This window comes from Bipolaris maydis (genome assembly GCF_028858645.1).
Source record: "Bipolaris maydis strain C4 unplaced genomic scaffold PSV08scaffold_3, whole genome shotgun sequence".
NCBI classification, from domain to species: Eukaryota; Fungi; Ascomycota; class Dothideomycetes; order Pleosporales; family Pleosporaceae; genus Bipolaris; species Bipolaris maydis.
In genome coordinates, this window is record NW_027093859.1 from 1,565,602 (window position 1) to 1,585,278 (window position 19,677).

At 50.7% G+C, this 19,677-nt stretch overlaps 7 protein-coding genes across 7 annotated transcripts; 2 read left to right on the forward strand and 5 right to left on the reverse strand.

Annotated features, from left to right (window-relative positions):
* Positions 1–871: 871 nt before the first annotated feature.
* PSV08DRAFT_197186 (major facilitator superfamily domain-containing protein) lies at positions 872–3,196 on the reverse strand. Its single transcript, XM_014218989.1, has 4 exons — positions 2,600–3,196; positions 2,413–2,525; positions 1,989–2,361; positions 872–1,940 (listed from the first exon to the last, which is right to left on the reverse strand). Exons 1-4 carry the CDS (start codon positions 2,880–2,882, stop codon positions 967–969), a joined length of 1,743 nt encoding a protein of 580 aa, XP_014074464.1. The 5' UTR covers positions 2,883–3,196; the 3' UTR covers positions 872–966.
* A 2,714-nt stretch (positions 3,197–5,910) lies between these two features.
* Positions 5,911–8,139, reverse strand: PSV08DRAFT_197189 (uncharacterized protein; the record flags this gene model as incomplete). Its single annotated transcript, XM_066092007.1, is given in 5 exon segments — positions 5,911–7,114; positions 7,163–7,661; positions 7,709–7,828; positions 7,847–8,030; positions 8,086–8,139. The coding sequence occupies 5 exon segments, from the start codon at positions 8,137–8,139 to the stop codon at positions 5,998–6,000; spliced, it is 1,974 nt and encodes a 657-aa protein (XP_065949595.1). The 3' UTR covers positions 5,911–5,997.
* Positions 8,140–9,449: 1,310 nt separating this feature from the next.
* Positions 9,450–11,659, reverse strand: PSV08DRAFT_408007 (major facilitator superfamily domain-containing protein). The gene is made up of 5 exons (XM_014218987.1): positions 11,530–11,659; positions 11,462–11,471; positions 10,986–11,403; positions 10,162–10,937; positions 9,450–10,084 (listed from the first exon to the last, which is right to left on the reverse strand). Exons 1-5 carry the CDS (start codon positions 11,577–11,579, stop codon positions 9,641–9,643), a joined length of 1,698 nt encoding a protein of 565 aa, XP_014074462.1. The 5' UTR covers positions 11,580–11,659; the 3' UTR covers positions 9,450–9,640.
* A 2,290-nt stretch (positions 11,660–13,949) lies between these two features.
* PSV08DRAFT_173872 (uncharacterized protein) lies at positions 13,950–15,350 on the reverse strand (the record flags this gene model as incomplete). The annotated part of the gene is made up of 1 exon (XM_014218986.2): positions 13,950–15,350. The coding sequence occupies one exon, from the start codon at positions 15,348–15,350 to the stop codon at positions 13,950–13,952; it is 1,401 nt and encodes a 466-aa protein (XP_014074461.2).
* A 1,125-nt stretch (positions 15,351–16,475) lies between these two features.
* PSV08DRAFT_275902 (ClpP/crotonase-like domain-containing protein) lies at positions 16,476–17,437 on the forward strand (the record flags this gene model as incomplete). Its single annotated transcript, XM_014218985.2, has 1 exon — positions 16,476–17,437. A coding segment is annotated over exon 1 (457 nt), but the record flags the coding sequence as incomplete, so codon positions are not given.
* On the forward strand, positions 17,136–17,507 carry PSV08DRAFT_275910 (uncharacterized protein). Its single transcript, XM_066092534.1, has one exon. The coding sequence runs from the start codon at positions 17,167–17,169 to the stop codon at positions 17,332–17,334; it is 168 nt and encodes a 55-aa protein (XP_065949596.1). The 5' UTR covers positions 17,136–17,166; the 3' UTR covers positions 17,335–17,507.
* Positions 17,508–17,554: 47 nt separating this feature from the next.
* PSV08DRAFT_244857 (glycoside hydrolase) lies at positions 17,555–18,703 on the reverse strand (the record flags this gene model as incomplete). Its single annotated transcript, XM_014218984.1, has 1 exon — positions 17,555–18,703. The coding sequence occupies one exon, from the start codon at positions 18,701–18,703 to the stop codon at positions 17,555–17,557; it is 1,149 nt and encodes a 382-aa protein (XP_014074459.1).
* Between the last annotated feature and the right edge of the window lie 974 nt (positions 18,704–19,677).

Genomic DNA, 19,677 nt, shown 5'->3' on the forward strand with positions numbered 1-19,677 from the left:
CTGTGACGCTGGGTGGCATAATTACATGGTAACAATCTAACTGATTCAGGCAAGCATGCATGTCGGGTTCGGACGTTCGGACTGGGGCGTCGCCAATGTCTCCGTCGTGCAAAAGCGGCCTCACTCCTCGGCACCAGAACAAACTCCAGCCTCGTCGCCACAAGAACAACTAGATGTCCCAGCCTTAGCGCATGACTGTTTGGGCTGATAGGACGAGAATCAAAGCCATCAACGGCAGAAACAAGACCAAACACTCTCTCAAAAGTCTGGTTCAAGCAACAGTTGTAACTATCATATCGTACCGTATTGTAACCGTGACTACGATCCTGACCCCCACACTCGCATGGTGAGACGCCTGCGCCCAGTCCGCCCCGCCCCGCGCGCCCCACCCACGAGGCACAGCCAGCTCCGGTTCACTGTGATTGGGGCGGACACTTTTTCTTCTTCTTTACACCGTTGCATTCGAATACATCGCATTGGAAACCGCAGGCGAATGAACGACGTCATCTCCTCTTTTTTTTGGCGCCGAGGCAAAATGTCTGCGGACAAGTCGTGGTCCCAGACTCTGGTTTGAATGGTGCGCACACCTTACTGCAAACAGCCTACGCCCGCATGTTGGCGAGCTCCGGTGCGGGTTCTCGCTTCCGCTGGTTTGATGTGTGATTGGGTGTTGCACGTTGATGTGTGAGTCGGACAAAGTCATCGCAGACTCGAGACTTCCGATGTCCGACTGCCTCGGTATCGCTTTGTGACCACACGACAGCCCTGGCCTGGCCAACGACTGCTATGCACTACATTCACATGTCTCTCGCAACACTTGCTTTGGCAGGCTAGCGCACATACACATACACGCGTGTGCGGGGTGGTGAAATAAGACTGGAGGTGGTATCATTCGATCAACGAGAATAAAGCGCTCTATTGTGCATCTAGTTCAGGCAAAACCCCGCCCGCTACAAACTCAAATCTTTATAGCGTCTGCTTTCCTCTTGTCTCAATCGGCAAGATCAGCATGCTGAAGAACGCAGCAATGAACAAACCACCACTTGCGTAGATGGGCGCCTTGGGGTTACCGCTACTAGCGAAAATGGCGACAATGGGAGCGCACAATCCAGCAACTCGGTTCAAGAAACTGCTGATGCCAGTACCAGTACCGCGGATAGGGCCTGGAAAAACCTCGGGAGTGTATGCGTATAGCACGCCGTACATGATGTTCTGGAAAAAGGCTTCCAAGCAAGTAAAAGCAAGCTGAAAGTCCGAGTCGCTCGAGATTGTGAACAGAAAGACAAAGACACCAGTGATGACAGTCGCAATAGCCATCGTTCCCTTGCGGCCCAGGAACTTCATCTCGACAGCATAGCATGCCAAAAACGATCCAGGAACACCGACAATGGCAGTAATGGCATAGTTGCGGTACACGGTGCTGACGTCGTTTTCTACTTCGCCTCCAGAGTTGGCCAGGTATTGTGGCAGGAAGGCGTTGAACAACGGGTAGGCCATGCCGATAGTAGTCCATTGGAACCACAAGAGTACATTCGTCAATCCAAGCTTCTTGTCCTGGAAGAGGATCTTGAAGCGGGCAAAGGAGAAGCGGCTGATGGAGCGCTTGATGATTTCAAGGCTGCTAAGTTTGACATCCTCGCCAGTCACTTCCTGGTCGCCTCCAATATAGTTGAGAATGTCCTCGGTAAGCCACGTGTGCGTCTTATTGCAATACGCAATTCCGTAGACGGTTGCTACAGCCTCAGCCTGGCGGCCACGTGACAGCAGGAACTTGGGCGACTCATAGAGATGGAAGAAGAAGAAACGCGAGATAAACATGGCAAAGGTGATGGCTCCAAGCGTCAGGATGAGGTACCTCCACCCCATGTTGTCCGACATTTTACACTGTCCAACAGGAGTGCCGGAAGCGCAGGAAAAGTTTGGAATAAACGCCCATGCGACTAGGACATATTAGCACTGCGTGCCGACCGATAGTGTGCTTGACTTACGTAGCGAGGCAATCAGGTTACCAATAGGCCAGAAGACGGAAAGCAGTGTCAACAGGTTTCCAGATGTTTGTGGGAGGAACTCCAGGAAGAGTGCTCCGTCAACAGGAAGATTGCCACCGACACCGAGTCCGATACAGGCGTAGAGAGCGCACGTGCCGATCCAGTTGGGGCCACCACCCGAAGCGAGACCAAAGGCACCGGCAAGGAACAGAGTAAAGTTGAACGCAACACGGCGGCCAATAATGTCCGACGCGGTACCCCAGAATGATGCACCGATGCAGAGACCGAGGAAGAGCGCTAGGGTGGTGTATCGGACTTCGCTCTCACTGACACCAAACTCAGCCGAGAGTTGTGGTAGCGTGAGTGCAACACCCTTCTCAATGGTAAGCCACGACAATTGCAGTAGTATATATAGTGTACGTACCTGTAACCACAGGTTGTCTGCCATCCATCCACATCCAGCCAGAATAAAAAGCTTCCATTGGTAGCGGCCCATGCCCATATCGCCCAGGGCTCGGTTGATGACCTTAGACTTGCCTGGGAGAGTTTAGTAAGAGTTGGTCATTTCACAACTGCTAGGAAATCTGGCAGTTTAAAGTAGCTTGACGTACGGTCATACGGGGTGTCGGTACCCGAGGCGGCAACATCTGCTTCGATTTCTGCTTTGAGTGCTGCGAGAGTCATTCCATGATTAACAACACCACTTGAGGCATCACTTTCGGGGTGTGCAGGTCTATCGTCTTTGGAGTCTTTTTCAGAGGGTGCAGGGGAGTTGCTCTGGCGGTCGTGGGGGGTGGAGCCGCTGGGGACTGATTCTTCAAGAGGCACATGAACGCCGGGGAATTCATCCACACTGTGCGTCTTGAAGGGGTTCATAAATATTGTTCGAGGCATGTTGATGTAGTGAGAGTGCTGCTTGGAGGAGGATCAATGGTCGTGGGAGAGCAGTTGCTTGGGTTTGGCGCAATGGTATGGAGGGTTGGCAGCAATGGGATAGTCGCAACTGGGATGCTCGTGCTTTGGGTCGTCGTTACCTCACCAAAGAGGTCGAGTCGTGGGGTCGCTGGGATTCGGTGGTGGTGGTGATGGTGGTGCTGGCGTCTAGATGATGGCGTTATGTTAATCCTTCACGGTGGCTTCACCCAAGCATAGGATGCTGGAGGCTTGTGAGGCTTGGAAATGCTTGTGTATTTATATGGCAAGCTTCCACAACAGCGAGGCCATGGGCAGTAAGGGGAAAAAGTATCGAGTAAACTCCATGCCAGGCGTGGATAGGAGAGCCTCATATACCATTTCGAAGACCCTGGTGCCTGGCCTAAGTCAGAAATCTTTCGCGATAGACGCAGGGAGTGCAGAGTCTTCGGTGAGATGCGCCAAGGAGGCGGCTCTCAGCGCGCGTGATGACATCATGCTTGGTGGGTCTAAACACCGAGCCATCATGTTTCTTTGCCCATGAGTGCAAAGATCAGCCAACCCTGCAGCTGTCTTTCGCTGCGCCAGTTTAGTTGGCTGTTTAGCGGGCGCATCGTTCTCTGTGCCCATGAGCCCCACGTAGTAGGTTGAACAGAAAACGGGCACACCGTCTCGTCTCCCCAGAAATGGCCACCCGTCACCTCATGTGGAATGACAACACCTTGACACACGCAGAACGATCCATGGTTCGCCCATGCGTGCCCCCAATGCATACAAGGAAACGCAATCTCGATTGAGTTCAGATGGCATCGTATCATATCGTATACAGATTTGTCCCCGTACGTGGGATTGAACTGTGGCGGCTCCAGAAAATTTTGCCGTGTTCCGAAACGCGACTAGAGGTATTCGTTACGTTTTCGTTGCTCTGGCTTCGCACACGCGAAAAGGGCAAATAAACCATCCGACTCCACTTGAAAGTGCCGGCACGCGTGTGCCATCAATCTAACCATATACCGCAGATAAGCGCGGGGTGAGTGGTGATCCTTCATCGCATGTCTCCATAAAGCATGCCATTCCTGGGGCCAACTCCAGTTCCCCGGGCAGGGCCGAAGTTGAATCTCGAGATGAGATCGACATACAAGTGTCTGGTGCTCTCTATAAATTTTCAGGGAAAAAAGCCGGGGGGACGCTGTTTCGCCGTTGGGGTCGTTGCCGGTAGAGGAAAGCAGACCCTTTGACCCCACAGCTATCATACGCCTTCATTTCTGACCGTCGACAAATCAAGAATCAGAACCAAGCCGGCAAAAGATTGCCATGTGGATCTACGTAGCACAACGGTCTAGGGATGTTGTATCGATCGAAAGCAGGAGCAGAAGCAATCTCACGCGACGTCCCACCTCAGGTGACCCCGATCCATGTGTACATCTGTGCAGTACTTTGTCAATATCGTAAACTGGCTTTAGGTACAAACCGTCTCTCTCTCTCTCTAAAATAGACGTTGAGTGAAATTTGCAGTAGTATAGTTCATGTATGTTGCAAAGCGAATTGAAGGACAAGCAATGAACCAATCGAAAGTTAAGCATGCGGCAAGAAACAATTGGCAGGCATCCGCCTCGCACGATAACTACATGTACCTGAGGATTCAAGAATGCCTAAGCTCTTACAAATATACAAGTTAGCACACAAGTGCTCGTATAATAGTAACCCAACCTAACTCAACATGCTGTACTACTCGCTTTGGCTAATTGATCTCAATCGCCTCGTTCTCCAAATAGCCATACGTACACACATGTCTCGCTGATTTTCAAACCATTCCTTCCATAAAAGGTGTTGTTACGTCAGAACTAGCTCCTCGGAGACGGATTGTGTTCCCTCATCTGGGCTCCGCGGCAGTCGCAATTATGTTAAAACATGGCTTACCCCTGGCACCTTTGGATGTCTTGAAGCATGAAAATACCAGATCAACTACTGTCGTATGCTGCACTGTTTCAATGTGGAAAGAAAGCCTCGCCGTTAGCTCAACCAACTGGATCCCTCCAATCGCGATGTCACCTTCACACCCCCGCTCGACTTTCGCAGTCCCGGTGACACCCAACCGGCCTACCCTCCTCCGTCTTAGCACCGAGAGAGATCTCGTCCCCCTCAAAGAACACACCACCGCCTACCCTGCAGCAAATGATTGTCTCGCTTTTTCTACGGAACGAATGCCCTGACCTGAACACGTCGACCTCTTGCAACGCTGCATTCGAGCTCTAAACAATGGAAAGGAACATGCGCACAGATGCATCGGTCAGTATACGAGGCTGCATCTTTCCTCGACGCGACTAGTCAGGCCATGCACACATCAGCAATGTTGCAAGTGAAGACGACCAAGATAAGACCGATAACATGCCACCATCTCAAACCTGGGTTGCTGCTGTAACAAGGAAGGAACACACCAAGCCCAGCCTTCTCGGTTCAAAAGCGAATTCCGCACTATCGCAAGGGAGAAGAGCGCGATGCGTCACCATCCTTCTCAACAAACCCGGCTGTAAATAGGATGGACAAAAAAAAGGCAATGTCAAATGCTGGGGTTGAAGTGGTGCAGCTTCCGCCTGTCTGCCATTGGTCTGGCACATTGGTCCGGCTGGGCGGTGTGCATGTGGCAAGCCCAATGATTGGACGGATCCGCGTCCCGGTCGAACCCGGGAACCGCATCAACATAAGAAGAGGTACTTGTCACCTTTTTATCTACCTGTTCTCCCCCAATACTTTCAGAACCACGTGCGAGCGAGTGAGGTGAGTACACCAATATTTTTCATCCATGGCGCATCCAACGAAGCGTATATGTGTGAGCTGCGTCGATGGTGTCAACGACTGCACCAGCACAGTTGGCCACATTTTCACCCTTTATTGCGACAGCCACTAATCTTCCTTCTCAGGCTTATTGTCAGCGCAACCTAGAAATCTATTTGTTTACAATGGCACCAATACACGACTCCCCATTACTGAATGCACAACAACTTCACAGCACCCTCGTTTCCATCTGTGATGGCATAGAGCCTTATTCACCCTCAAGCCTTTATCCTCCAAAAGCCCTACCAATCAGTTGATACTGTTAGCCTCGAGGGCCCTGCCCAGTCGTGTCCGAAGTACTATGTCCTCCGCTTTGTGCATATGCATTGAGATGCAAGTCTTGCCAAGCCCAGATCTGCTCCATGCCGCCCATATCAACGGCATTAGGATCACCGACGCTGCCGAACGGATTTTGCGCCAGAAATTGATCAATGTCGAATGCGAGAGCATCCGAGATGGGCATCGTTGTAAGGGCCCCAGTTACAGGAACTGACGACTGGGTGATTGCTTCCAAATTTGGCGGTGGCCGATACGGTAATGGCACCCCTGATGGACGCGTCATAGCCACTGGCGCCGGCTCGTGAGCCGGTGATGATCTCTCAGGCACAGGGATACCATCTTGCTTCTGTCGCTTGTCGACTGGCAAATGCCGCCGAAGCGAGGGCGTTGCCTGCACAAGTTTGAGGAGAAAGTTGTACGAAGTTGCGCCTAGTTTCGTGGACAAGCTCAATTGATACAGCCTATCGAGCGAACTATCAATGACGTCCATAACCTCATCACGATGAGGTAGCATATGTTCGCGGTCATGGATAATGGCAGAGCAAAGTAAGGTCGCGGTATCGAAAATGCAGAAAACGACCGTATGGAATTTCGCGTTAATCGGAAACTCATGATCAAACAGCTTGCGTGCAACCCCGAGCAGACGGAGCGCAATCTCGACCCCCTTCTTTCGAAACTCGTCGTCCTGGTCGGTGAGCTTATCTTCTCGTTCGCGCGTAAGGTATGTCTTGAGGAAGTCGAGCATTGTTAAAAAGATGACACAGTGTAACTGGTGTCGCTGGAACACAAAGTATGGGTGTGCCTCGTCGAATGAGGTATCGGGATTCTTAACACGAAAAATCGCGGGCAGTTCGTCAATGAAATTTTGACATTCGTTCTCAATCTCCAAGACCTTCTCAGCAGAAAGATCGGCTTTGGACGTCGCGTCGCCCATCACAGTCGCCACTCTTCGTCCCAGTTGTGCTTGCAGAGCCATGTGTGCGAAAGGTGAAAGAATATTCCGGTCTGCAGTCGATTGGTCGAGGCGCAGATTGGGAAATTTGAAAGAAAGGTTCTTTTGGTTGATGAGGTTTGGTCGACCTAACCATGCTGACATCTGCCTGCCGGACTTTAGTAACCGAATCGTTCCATCACGTCTCTTTACTCACCAATCCCATATGTAAAGAAGAGTCCAGATTCGCCTTCTGATTTCTATATCAAACTCCGACAAGTCATCAATACCGGCATCCCGATCGATACCCAACTCTTGCGCCTCGCGAATAGTACGTGAAAGGGTATGCCATGATTCGACAATTTTCGATTCCGATTTCAGCCAAGCACACTTCAGGAACTGCTCCTCTACCCGCTCAATACTTGTCCTCGATGCTTCAAAACTTCGGCTAAGTTCATCTGCGGCGGTCGAGAAGCGTTCGGTGAGCGTTTGTGAAGTGCATGCGAGCTCGAACTCAATCATCTTCCGAAGCGGTGGCGTCAGATATTGTACTGAGTATGCACATATCCGCAAGAGCAGGCATGTGAACTCGGGGGAAAGCTGTTTGGCGGCACTGCGATCGGCCCACCACTCAACATATTGCTCCGCCAACGATGGCCCGTATATTGCGCTATAGCGGTAGTTTACCACGTTCAAGAAGTGGTTGACGATGGTGTCTGCATTCAGTCAGCAGTGTCGTGAACGTGGCAACAATTGCACATACCAGTTATGGATCTCGGAGGAACAGCATGCAGCACCTTCTGCACAGCGTCGCTTGCTATGACTTGTGTTGGAGAGTGCTTAGGGGAGCTCTGCGAGAAATACCGGTTAGCATGTCTTTTTTCTTATCGAGGCGAGCAACTGACATTGCCTTCACTCCTCTGAACTTTGTAATGGACATGGCCCGGCATATACCCCCACACTTTCAGCCCATCTTCAAGTACCTCATGCTCGCCGTTTGGTTTGATAAAATGCGGCTTTGCCAAATCCGGGGCACTTCTCTTGACACCTTGGGGGTTGCTGGACGAACTTGCTCTATAATGTTGCTATTACCGCCAGATTCGGCTAATCGAGGGGTAGGGGAAAGAAGGATCAACATACCGAGCAGACTCGGGTAAGGACTCTTGCTGAGCTCGTTTTACAGAGAACTGACATAGCTGTGGCACCTTTCTCGCCTGGCAATGGTTGCAAGGCCACTCTCGCGAACACTAATCCTACCGTTAGTCCATGGAATTTGATGCAGGATTGGTCTGGGGTAGGAGAGTCAGACCTTTTGCTTCCGACGCTGGCACTCTGTGCACGACATCGTCGCACGGTTCTCTTTCTGTGGCTGCATTATTCAGCAGCTATCTCACATGGGAGAAAAAACGGCGCAACTGATGCTCCTCGAAAGTCCTGATGAAAGCACACCGATACTCAGACGAGTACTTTTGGTGTTGTTGACGTTACAAGCCAAGTCTTTAGCATCATCCCCACCAAACCCACCCGGAGCCGCTCCGCCACCTCCGTGGGCCGGACGTCTCAGATCCAGATTTCCTGTTCCCAACTCCTCGGCCAATCACGTGTACAGTTGTGGCAAATGTCTTTTCCTTCGATAAGCTTTCCGATTCGTCTGGCACCGTCGCGACTCCTCATCTGCTAACACTTTCAATGCTGCTGGCTGCCCGAGACGACATGCAAATCTGGCATCACTATTCCTGTGAGGATTTTCATATATACCTCGATGTTGGGCATCGTGGCTTGCCTCTCATCTGCAGCGTTTCCCTATGGTTTTTTGCCGATCGGCTGAGTCATGCCGTCCGGCATCAGTGCTCGCCGAGTGCACTCGTCGAGGCATTTAATGATTGCTGCATTTGAGCACTAGCCGCCATCGTTCCCAAAGGACCTTCCTGATCAGTAAACCATCAGAAGAAAGCCAATCCCATCTTGGCAGTTCATTCGTTACATGTGTCTCCATTCAATGACCACTGGTAATGTACGTAAAAGGATGATACCCAATACGCAAAAGGGGAACACGTCGCATCAGTGCACGGCTACCAACTAGGCGAAGACGATAGCTCCCTCCGCATTGCGGCCCTTTTTTGCTTTTTCATAAGTATTTTCTTGAACACATGGATTGTGCCATAAAAAGAGTAAGAGTATTGTCATCTGCTCCTCACACCCTTTCCTCTCTTTCCGCTTTTCGTTCCAAGCAGCTATTTGCTCTACAAGGTAGTGTTGCGGGGGGGGGGGAGGGGGGCGAGCCCCAAGCCATACGGCTCCTACAGGATCTCAGCTGAAGAAGCTGAGATGAAGACGCCAAGACTTGGTATAGACATTGAGCCAATTAACCCAACCCTACACACAAATGTACAGGGTTTTTCGCCATGCTGGCTTATGATGCAGTACTTGGCATATACAGCGAAGCACACACACACACACACCCAACTTGCACGCCAATGTTTGTTCCAGAGACACCAAACATTTTCAATAAGGTTAATTATTATCCATTTTCAACAAATACAGCGTACATGAACGTGTTCTCCGTGGAGATTCCGTGTTTCTGTTTTTGCTTTTCTCTACTTTTCGAAAAACATTTGAACGAAAGGGAAAAAAAAGTAAAACAAATTATGTCAGATTGAATTTCCGCAAATGCGTGATGCCTAATGCCCCGACCTCAAGCCTTGGCCTCAGCCTCATCGCTGGTTGTGTTAATCTTGCGAATGTGCTCCTCGCCCGTGATGCTCTCATCACCCATATCCCAGTCTTGCGCCAGATCCTCGAGCGTTCTGCGCTTGGTTTCTGGGATAAGCAGTGTGGTGAAGATACCGGCAAACATGAAGGCAGAGAAGATCTGCATGACATGGTTGAGCCACGGGCTGGGGTTGGCCTTTGTAGGGTGGCCTCGCGTTCGCAGCGGGGCAATGGCGCCCTGAGCGATGATGGAACCAATCTTTCCTGAGCCGGCTGAGATACCGTGAGAGGTAGAGCGGTAGCGCGTGGGGAAGCATTCTCCTGGGACAATGAAGGTGGTTGTGTTGGGTCCCCAGTTGAAGAAGAGCTGGATGAGGACGTAGATGGCAAGCATGGCATGGTTGCTGAGGTGCTTGTAGGCGAAACCCTGGGATAATGTTAGCTGTGGTGCTTTGTTTTTTTTTGGCAATTGATTATGTTTTTTTGTGCATGCGTGAAACGTACCCAGATGACAAAGAGGATAGTGAGGAGAGTAAAGCCGATAAGTTGAAGGGGCTTGCGACCAACAGTGTCAATGGTTGCAACTGCCATCCAGTAACCTGGAATGGCTCCAGCACAGATAAGGATGGCGTTACCAGCAGCAAGGTTGTAGAGCTTGTGGTACAGGTTTTCACCGTTGGCGTAGCCAATAGCCTGCAACACAGTCGAAGAGTTCAAACCGAGGCCATAGAAAGCGACATCAAGAAGGAGCCATGACATGGCAGTTCCAAAGAGAATCTTGCCGTTGCGAAGCTTTCCGTAGAACCTGAAGAAGTCCTTGAAGGAAGCCTTGGGAACTTCGAGCTGCGCAGCCGACTGACGGCGAGCAGCGACTTGGGTGATCTCATCGACGTTGCCCTCACCATGCTTGCCAGAAAGATATTGTTTCGCATCCTCGTTTGCCTTTTCGACATCACGAGCGACATCGAAAGTGTAGCGAGGCGTCTCCGGAATAGTAAGACGGTAGTAGAGGGCAATGCAGGCAGGAACAATACCGAGTCCAATGAGAGCACGCCACATCTGATCAACAGCGACCTGGCAGTCACCAGTGCAGGTATCGTAGCCACTGGCCTTGACAAGCTTGCTCTTGAAGCCGGCGACGAGGCACAACATGACGAGAGCACCGCCAAGCTGACCGAAACCCTGCATGGCGAAGACAGCGCCCATCATAGCACCACGCCACTTGGTGGTAGCGAACTCGGAAGTAATAATGGAAGACAACGGGTAGTCACCGCCAATGCCTTGGTACCAGTTAGTAGTGAAGGATAAAAGTTACATGAGAGACGTACCGATGCCCATGAGCACACGCCAGAAGATGATGAGACCAACAACTGAAGTTCCTGGGCCAGGACCAACGAGAGATTGTGCGAGAGTTGCAACAATGATCAGGATCAACTCAAGACCATACATCTTCTTACGACCGACAATATCAGCAAGCGCGCCGAAGCCAACTTGTCCAATGACCGTGCCAGCCGAAGTAGCCAGCTTGATGGCCGTATCTTGCTGGGTCAAAAGAGTACCCTTATTGTCGTGCTTGTATACGATACCCAGCATGATGGTCAAGAGGGATACGCAGAAAATGTCGTAGCTGTCTGTGAAGAAACCAGTACCAGCAACCAGAATGGCGCGTACATGGTACCAGCCGAAGGGAGCCTTGTCAATCTCGGCGAGAGCAAGACGTCGGCGCTCATTTGGGTCTTCAATATGCTACTCCAAGTCAGTGTTTTGCTGAAAAGGGAGGTTGGTGTGTAGTAGGTGCACGAACAGCAAAGTCGCTGTGATGATTGTTAGTAGGAGAAACATTTCAAGGGGCAGAATATGCAGGGGCCGTACTTATTGAAGTTGTGGAAGGCGGAATTTCCGCCAGCCGTCTTAGCAGCCATTTCGAGGGCTTAGCAAGTGCTTGTTTTGCTGGCCTCGACAAAGCTTGATACCGCAAAAGACGGGTGAGCAAGATGAGGGCTGCTTTCCAAAATAACCAGGCCAAGCCTTATACTTATACCCAAGCTCTCTTGTCAGGATGCGCGGCATGCTTATGTTTTGAAGTGAGCACTAGACTGCAGCCAATCTAAGTGTCAGATTGAAGCACGCGCGGAAGGTTTGCCAAGATATCCTCGGGCATGCCGCTGCAAATGGCGAGAGAAAAAGCCATTGTGTAAATCCAGGCCGTAGCATGGCACTCGGTATCAATGAATGGCGCAACCGCTGAGTCGTTTGCTGGGATTCCCGTATCCTGGTAGTTGTGCCGGTGGGGTGAGGGCGTGTGGGCCATGGGTGTTGTAGTCCATTCATTTCCCCACGTGGCCGCTAGGAGGGATGCTTGGCCAGAACGCTTTCTCCCACCACGATGCCTTTGCCACAACATGGGGGCGGAGGCTTATTTGCAGCCCAGGCCTGCGACAAGGAAGCTTTGGGCTATTGGCATTTGCTTGAGACGTATGCGTAGCCATGACATCCTTAGCACATGGTCGATCCCCGATTGACAAGTAACGCATGTTTCGTCAATGGCGCATCTCATCAAACTTAACACCACGTCTCTCCTTCTCGATCCGCTGCACAGCTTCCGGATGCTGTATCAAGATCAATGACCCAGCCGAGACCTCTCTTTTGCGGGTTAGGCAGTCTGGCCTCAGGGTTGCCTGTGGGACCCGCATATCCGGCGGGTTAAGAACTACAAAGTAATGGCCTTTACTGCCCGGTAGTATGATGGTCCCACGGGTCCGGCTATCGTCTCCTAATTGGATACCGCCAAGATGTCCTTGGCAAGGGTGGGCCGTCAGCACCGGCGTATTCCTCCATGAGGGTAGCAACGCGGGATCATGCTGCACTTCTCGAATGTCTGGCATGATATTCTATTGGGGCTTGGACAAGTATGAGGGTCCCAAGCACGGAGTAGCATGTTCCACAAATATCGCGCCCAATCACACCGCTGCACGTGGGATTCAGTTGAGTTACCGAACATCTGAATCTGCCGCAGTAGCACACGGCAGCTGACAGTGTTGCCCACCACCCCTGCGAAGCATGTCTTCTAAAGCTGCAATAGTTTAGTTTTATGCAATCAGACATCCGGGAACCGAGTTGATGGGCTTGGAGCCTTTTTAAATACCGCCAATGGCCCGCCCAGAAGGTCCGCATCCAAGTGTCAGCGTCGGATGGATGGGCTTTCTGCTTTCACTTTGTCCGCTCCAGATGCCCTTGAAAATACCTCGCCATGAAACACCAGAATTTCCATCTCCAACTTTTAGCCTTGGCGCGCTCATGAGGTCCCCCTAGGAGAAGGCCTCCGGATAGTCAGCATGAACTCTTGTGTGTTCACCTTTTGACTGGCCAGCCCAAGGTGAGGTCGAGGACATGGTCTCGTCTTCTTTTATGATATTCTTCTCCAAGAAGATCGGTTGTATCTCATATGGACTATGTTGACTTAAACGTTTGCTCGTCTGGTTCGAAGGAGAAGAGTGTCGAACTCTCCTTCAACGAAGTTGCCGTAAACGCGTTATTTCCCCACAAAGTTTGGCTTCTTAATGTCCTGACTCCCCGTGTCTCCGTTTCGAATCTTGCTAATACTCCAGACTGATGAGGCATTTTTCAGAGTACAGGGTAGATGGGTTCATCACTTGAGTGCAGCTGTATGCGGAATCTTCGAGCCCAATGTCTGCCCCTTTCGGGATGTAATTTGGCTCTTCTGACGTTTCAAGAGCTTGCTCTAATTGTGTTGAGTGGGGGATGGTGGGCTATTAGTGTGTCAGTTTGTAATGAACCGCCTGTGATAGGTTCAGACAAGATACGCAATAATCGAGGTAACATCGGCTACTTCTGCAATGACGATGAAACGAGATGGAATGAAGTGAAGTAAAGTTTACCGGACTATCGAAGACGCTTTGTCGCTTTGTCATCTAGACCGCATGTGAGCTCTTGCCTTGATTTGCTGTGGCGTATGCGGCATTCTCGCTAAAGAGAAAGAAGAAATGGACTGATGCCATTGTTGTTGAACAACGGACAGTGTGTGGGGTTATTGTGGAATCCGCGCAGCGTGCCTTCCCAATCTAATAAGGCCTCTGACCCTTTCACTTTCGGGTATGTCCGCTTCTTCACTCAGTATTGATATAAAGTATCACCCACATGCGGCGTTCGTATTCCCTGAAACAAAAATCAAACTTTATTCATCTTGACAATCAAACTCTGCTGCTCAAGCACGAGCTGCCCAAGAATCAAGAACCTGAACACGTGTCTCACTGACGGCAGTCCCATTTTACTTACTCTCTTCCTAACACAACAACCTCGCCTTCTACGGTACTGTCACTACTAACATACACTCTCCCCCACCTATCCACTGCCAGGCCAACAGGGCGAAAACAGCTCATCTTGGAACACATATCCACACGCTCATTCCACAAGACATCTTTCCATGCCTCAGTAGCGTTGTTTCCTCCAGTCGGCCCGAAGCTTCCATCTGCCTGCCCAAACGGCACCTGAACGACCTTGAATCCCACGGGCGGATCGCGGTTCCAGCTCCCATGAAGAGTGACGTATAGAGCAGAGAAATCAGTGTCAAACTTTGCATCAAGTGGTGTCGAGTGGGCGGGAAACGCAACACGAGGCGCTACACTACGCTGTTTACATGTGTTGTCGGTGAAGGTAGCATTGGGCTCTAACACAAACTGGTCGCCCACAGTGAAGTTTCCCCCGGGAATAGTTGAGGGAGAGAATACGGTGAAGCAGGTAGGGTAACCGTACCAGTCCACATTTTCCCGGGATGGGTCGCCGATGTAATTGAGCTCGTCGGCGGGGTTGTCGTTATGAATGTCAGTTGAGATGCCGTTGATGGTACGGTGCAGTTCATCGGCAGAATTTTCAACGCCCCAAAGGTGCGATGCTGCGTCAAAGGCGAGGCCAACTTCGTTGCGAAGGCCATAGCCAAGTTGAGTGCCAGAGGTGACATAGTCGTATCCACCAGGCGGTATGGCTATTGTGTCGAAGACTTTAATGCAAGCGCGCCCAGTTTTGATGTCAAGAGAACCATAATCGATATTACCATTTGAGCCGTGCGAAACAAGGAGCAAGTTTGGATAGTTTGGTGGGATGCTGAGCGATCGCGTGACATGGCCTTCGATATCCATACCCGTTACTATTGGCGTCGAGTTTCCTGATATACTCATTGTCGCTGCGTCATATGCCCAAGCGAAAACCGAGGTCGCAGAACTGGCATACAGCGTCTTACCATCCTGGCTGAACACGATTCCGTGATTGAGATTCTGCTGTGCAATCACTATCTTGGGAGCCTCAAGACACCCGTTTGGCAATGCCTTGTGCGCAGTTATACCAAACCCATTTTGAACCACCAGGAGATTACCAACACCATCGAAGGTGATTCCTCGCGGTTTTATCAACCCTCCCGCAACTTTTGTAGCTCTCCACTCGTTAGCGACGTCCACAGGAAATGCGAGATTGGAGACACCACCACAAGCCGTAGGGATACTCGTATTAATTGGTCCGCCTGACACCGAAGTAGTCGCATCCACAACTTTGCTTGCTGGGAGCGCAGAATGATTTGAAACAGGCGTTGGAGGCTCTCCATATACTGTACTTGGTTTAGATGTTGCAATAGGTTGGGGAGGGCGAATCACATACCAAGGCCTGGAAGGATTACTAGCCATAGTTTAAATATACACATAGTAGGAAACAGGATATTCGCTTCGAAGATGCTTCTTACATCAAATGATCCGGAATTTCGTGAATTTATGATTCCGTGTGAATGGCTAATCGTGTGATTGCCTCGTTCCTGGATTCATTCGAAGATTTATGGGTAATGGTTATGCTCAGCGCGACAGGCAGAGAAATTTGTGTCCTATCTACATATACTGCTTCATTTGATCCGTTTTATACAATCAGTTTTTATTTCATCATCTCTTGTATAGTGCAGAATGACGTGCCGCTCATGTCATGTGGAGGTTGTGGGGCGGAAGACACCATGATGTGTCGTCTGCCGAACATGTAAATACTTGTCACAGACGGAATCTTTTTCCAAGAAGAAACCGTTTCGTTGTTTTCTTTGTAAACGAATACTAATTTTGGGGTCCCCTGGCTTTCGAATCGTCATTTATCATCCCCGAAGCCACATCCCAAGACAAGTATCATAGTGACACGGGTAGATAATTCCAAAGATGTCCCCACATGAAAAGGTAGAGAACTCTGGGCTATTTCGATTCAAAAAGGGCGGGACATGTGATGAAAACGCAGTTGCCGGTTTTCATATTGTGCTCTATTGCGAGACATTTGGCAAAATAGGGGTGTACATGGTTGGTTAAATGAAGCAGTGACTTTAGCCTTGGAAAATGAGTGACATCTGGGTGATGATAACAGTCATTTCGGTGTGCACGGTTGATTATATACTGCAAAATTGATCGTGATCTAAAAGGCAATGATGGCTTTCGTTCCAGTGGGGCGATTGTGGAAGGCAAGTGTCGTAACGTGGGCAGATGTCTATGCTGTGTCCTGATCGTGCACACGTGACCTGTTGAAAGCATCTTCCCTAATGCATACACTTGAGCAATGATAGAGAGCCTTGAGCGTTGTCACATTCAATCATAAACGATAACCAAGATAGTCCCATACACATTATCACGATAGTTCTTAGATAGGAAGTTGCTGAAAGCGAGTCACACACAGACGATAAGCAATGGATGAACTGCGGCATGGGCCGTTTCCGCTTCCCCACGTTCTCCGCATTTTGGATGCCGAGGCTTGAATCCCTCAGCGCCACCAAACTTGACGCTGTTCGTACCATGCGAACATGTCGCGCTGGAAACTTCTCGTTGTCGAGCACTCTGACTGTTCTAGAAATTGTCTCTGCAGTACAAATTAGTCCTACCGCCTCATTCTTGTCGACCTACCTGGGCATCTCCCACAATGGCACTGGGTCCTTACACCAACCTCCGCGTCGAACGCTTCGACAGCATTTTCGTCATAACGCTTGCCAAAGCACCAGAAAACCGTATCAACGTTGCCTTTGCGCAGGAAATAATACGCGCGCTGCGTGATATCGAGAGCGAGCTTGGGCCTGACGCGGAAGGCTGCGTCATTACAAAGGGCGCGGACAAAAAGTTCTGGTGTACAGGTCTAGATCTGGACGAGAACGAGGCGAATCCGCATGCTAATACCGACGGCTTCTTCCCGCTGCTAGCTACGCTACTCGACTATCCGTTCCCGACCATCGCACTGATCACAGGGCATACATTTGGCGGCGCATGTCCATTGGCACTGGCGCATGATTATCGCATCATGAACTCGCAGCGCGGCTTCTTTTCCATGCCGCCAGTCAATCTAGGACTGCATTTTCCAGGCATCGGATTCTTACCGAGGCTGAAACTCAGCCCGCAGGTTGCGCGCAAGATGCTGCTCGAGGCGCATCGATGGACAGGCAAGGAAGCATACAATGATGGCATAGTGGATGAAATTGCAGAGCCAAACGACATGCTGGATGTCGCATTGGCGAAGGCGAGAGAGATACAAGGTCGCGCCAAAATGGGCGTATACAGTCTGCTGAGAAATGAATTGTGGGGCGAGGCTGCTGAGAAGATTAGGAGCATCTGTTATGTGCATGGGAGGAGAGTGACGCCACCAGCAAAAGCAAAGATCTGACTTAGTACCCGTTGATATATGCGCACGTCCGATATCAAGTCTATAGCCAATTAAAAATCACGGGGATCAAGTAATGTTTTGGTCAGTAGAAATCCGTACGTGGTAGTTGGTATATATATTCTCATGACAATATGTACAGTTGAAAGTTCAAAATCTACATGAATACACCGAAAGTTAAGCCCGGGCGACAGTTCCCTCAACCTCAGCCGCGGAATCCTTTCTAGTAGGTAGGCTCAAGAGGAGGGTCGGCGTTCTTGACGAGCATCTGAACGTAGTCGTCGAACCAAGCACCAGCAACAGGCGCACCAGCCAGACCGCAGGCTCCGTCACTCTCACCACCGGGCTTAATCCAGACAATCGAGTCGACGTTGGTGTTGTTTGGTGCAGCTCCAGGGCGCAGTCCAAAGCCAGAGGGCGAAACGTTGCACCACTCGCCCCACTCCTTGCGAGCACCGGGGAGGGCAACACGGCCCTGGTCGATGATGAAGTTGGTTGGCATGCCCTCAGCTGCCATTGCCGCTCCAAGAGAGGTAGCGTAGTGGCTTTCATCCCACGATGGAGACCATTCGGTGTAGTTCTCGCGGACCTTGGCGTTGAAAGGGTTGTAGTTGGATACGTTGGTAGAGTAACCACGGATCTTGGCCGCTGGGTTGATCTTCTTAGCCGCTTCGACAACTCTGGCAAAGATCTGGGCTGTGGGTTTCAGGTTGTCGGCCCATCCAAGCCAGCCTCCATGAGCAGCATCCATGTATAGGGATACATTGGGGAACTGCAGCTTGGCAATGGCGTAAGCGATACCTTGCTCGTAGATGGGGGTGGCGTTGGCGCAGAAGGGAATACCTTGGTTGGTGACAGCGTTGCCGAGCGAGTCGGGCTCGAGAACAATGGCGAAGTCGAGATCCTTGGCCTCGGATACGAGCTGTGCGTACTTGTCGACGAATTCGTGCTTGTAGATGTTCAGGCCGTCTTTGGCGGAGCTGAGCTCTCCGGCAGACTCTCCAGCAGAGCAGTCACGGTCGGGGAGATTGTAAAGGACAAGGCCGACAATCATCCTCTTTCGGCCCTTTTGTTGACGGCGGGCTTGTTGAATGGCTTCGGGGATCTGGCTAAGTCCAGCGCGCGATGTAACCCATACGAAGGTGGATGTCTTCTTAGCCACAGTGCGGGTTCGTGCTGCGTTGAGGGAGTCATTCTTTGATAGGAAGGAAGCAATGGTTTGGTCAAGCTTCTTGCCGTAGCTTTCGACAACATAGCGGTCCTTGCCAATCCATGGGTTGACGGTGGTATTGCTGGGCTCTGGTTTGGGGAATGCGGCTGCGGCGCCAGCAAGGGCGGCAGTGGCCAGAACGAACTGTGTGACTTGAACCATGATTGATGAGAGCTTGAGAACAGATGGAGGACTACTGTGTGTTTGCTGAGGAGTACAATGGATAGGTATCTCAAGCCTTTTATAGGTTTAGTCACGAAATTGGCAAGTTGTGGGTAACATGCATATTGTCATGTGCTCCATCTCCAGATGTTTTCTTGGTACAGGCACTTACATTCAGGTGGCGGACTTGACGTTTGATAGCCGGTACCGTCGGGCCGCAATATGAAGGCCATTATTCCTGAATAGGCCCAAGCCTTGGTGTGCGTGAAGGCCTAGCTTTCGCGCTGTGACAGTCTAATGCTGCTAGTGCGCTTCACCACCTGAGAACGTCTTTTAGCGAGCGTAGGGAATGATTGTTTGCCCCGGAGCAGAACGTTTTCCCGCTATGGCATATTAGCCAAGATGGTATCGACCAGGGTAGGGCAGGCCTGTAATATATTGCGCGGTTTACCCGGCTTGCTACACCACCTTCCGGCAACCCAATCACGTGGTCCTTTATGATTGTAATCATGAAATGGATTTGCAGATTGGTCAATACTCTCGAACTAACGTAGTTCATATTGTTCAGAGAGTGCTGCGCAGCTCTTGGGTCATTCCGTCCTGCAGGCGACCATTGAAATGCAATGTAGAGAAGATTCGGTGCAGATTCTAGTACATCAATGAGCGGCTGTACCCTGAGGCTGAGTTGGACTGAGATGGCGCTACGCATGCGATGCAGGTACGCCAAAGCCTGTTCGGACAGAAACACAAGGACGCGATATCTTGCGTAGCATATCCTACCATGTGGAGTGTTTGAAAGACATGCGCTATACGAGCACACAATCCCTCATCTCATTCACCTCCGTGTCCGAAATTTGCTCTGCGTATGGATATACATGCATTACATATCACGGTCTGTGATACAAAATCTCACAATATTTCTCGGAGCGCAGTAGAGACTATTCCGCGGCGAGATGGTTTCCAGCAAAGTAACG

Coding starts and splice junctions, on each gene's coding strand:
- PSV08DRAFT_275910 (XM_066092534.1), top strand. CDS start 17,167: ATGCTGGATGTCGCATTGGCGAAGGCGAGAGAGATACAAGGTCGCGCC.
- PSV08DRAFT_197186 (XM_014218989.1), bottom strand. CDS start 2,882: ATGCCTCGAACAATATTTATGAACCCCTTCAAGACGCACAGTGTGGAT. Junction 2,526..2,599: donor TACCGACACCCCGTATGACC/GTACGTCAAGCT, acceptor AAACTCTCCCAG/GCAAGTCTAAGGTCATCAAC. Junction 2,362..2,412: donor CAGACAACCTGTGGTTACAG/GTACGTACACTA, acceptor ACCATTGAGAAG/GGTGTTGCACTCACGCTACC.
- PSV08DRAFT_408007 (XM_014218987.1), bottom strand. CDS start 11,579: ATGGCTGCTAAGACGGCTGGCGGAAATTCCGCCTTCCACAACTTCAAT. Junction 10,938..10,985: donor GCGTGTGCTCATGGGCATCG/GTACGTCTCTCA, acceptor ACTGGTACCAAG/GCATTGGCGGTGACTACCCG. Junction 10,085..10,161: donor CTATCCTCTTTGTCATCTGG/GTACGTTTCACG, acceptor ACATTATCCCAG/GGTTTCGCCTACAAGCACCT.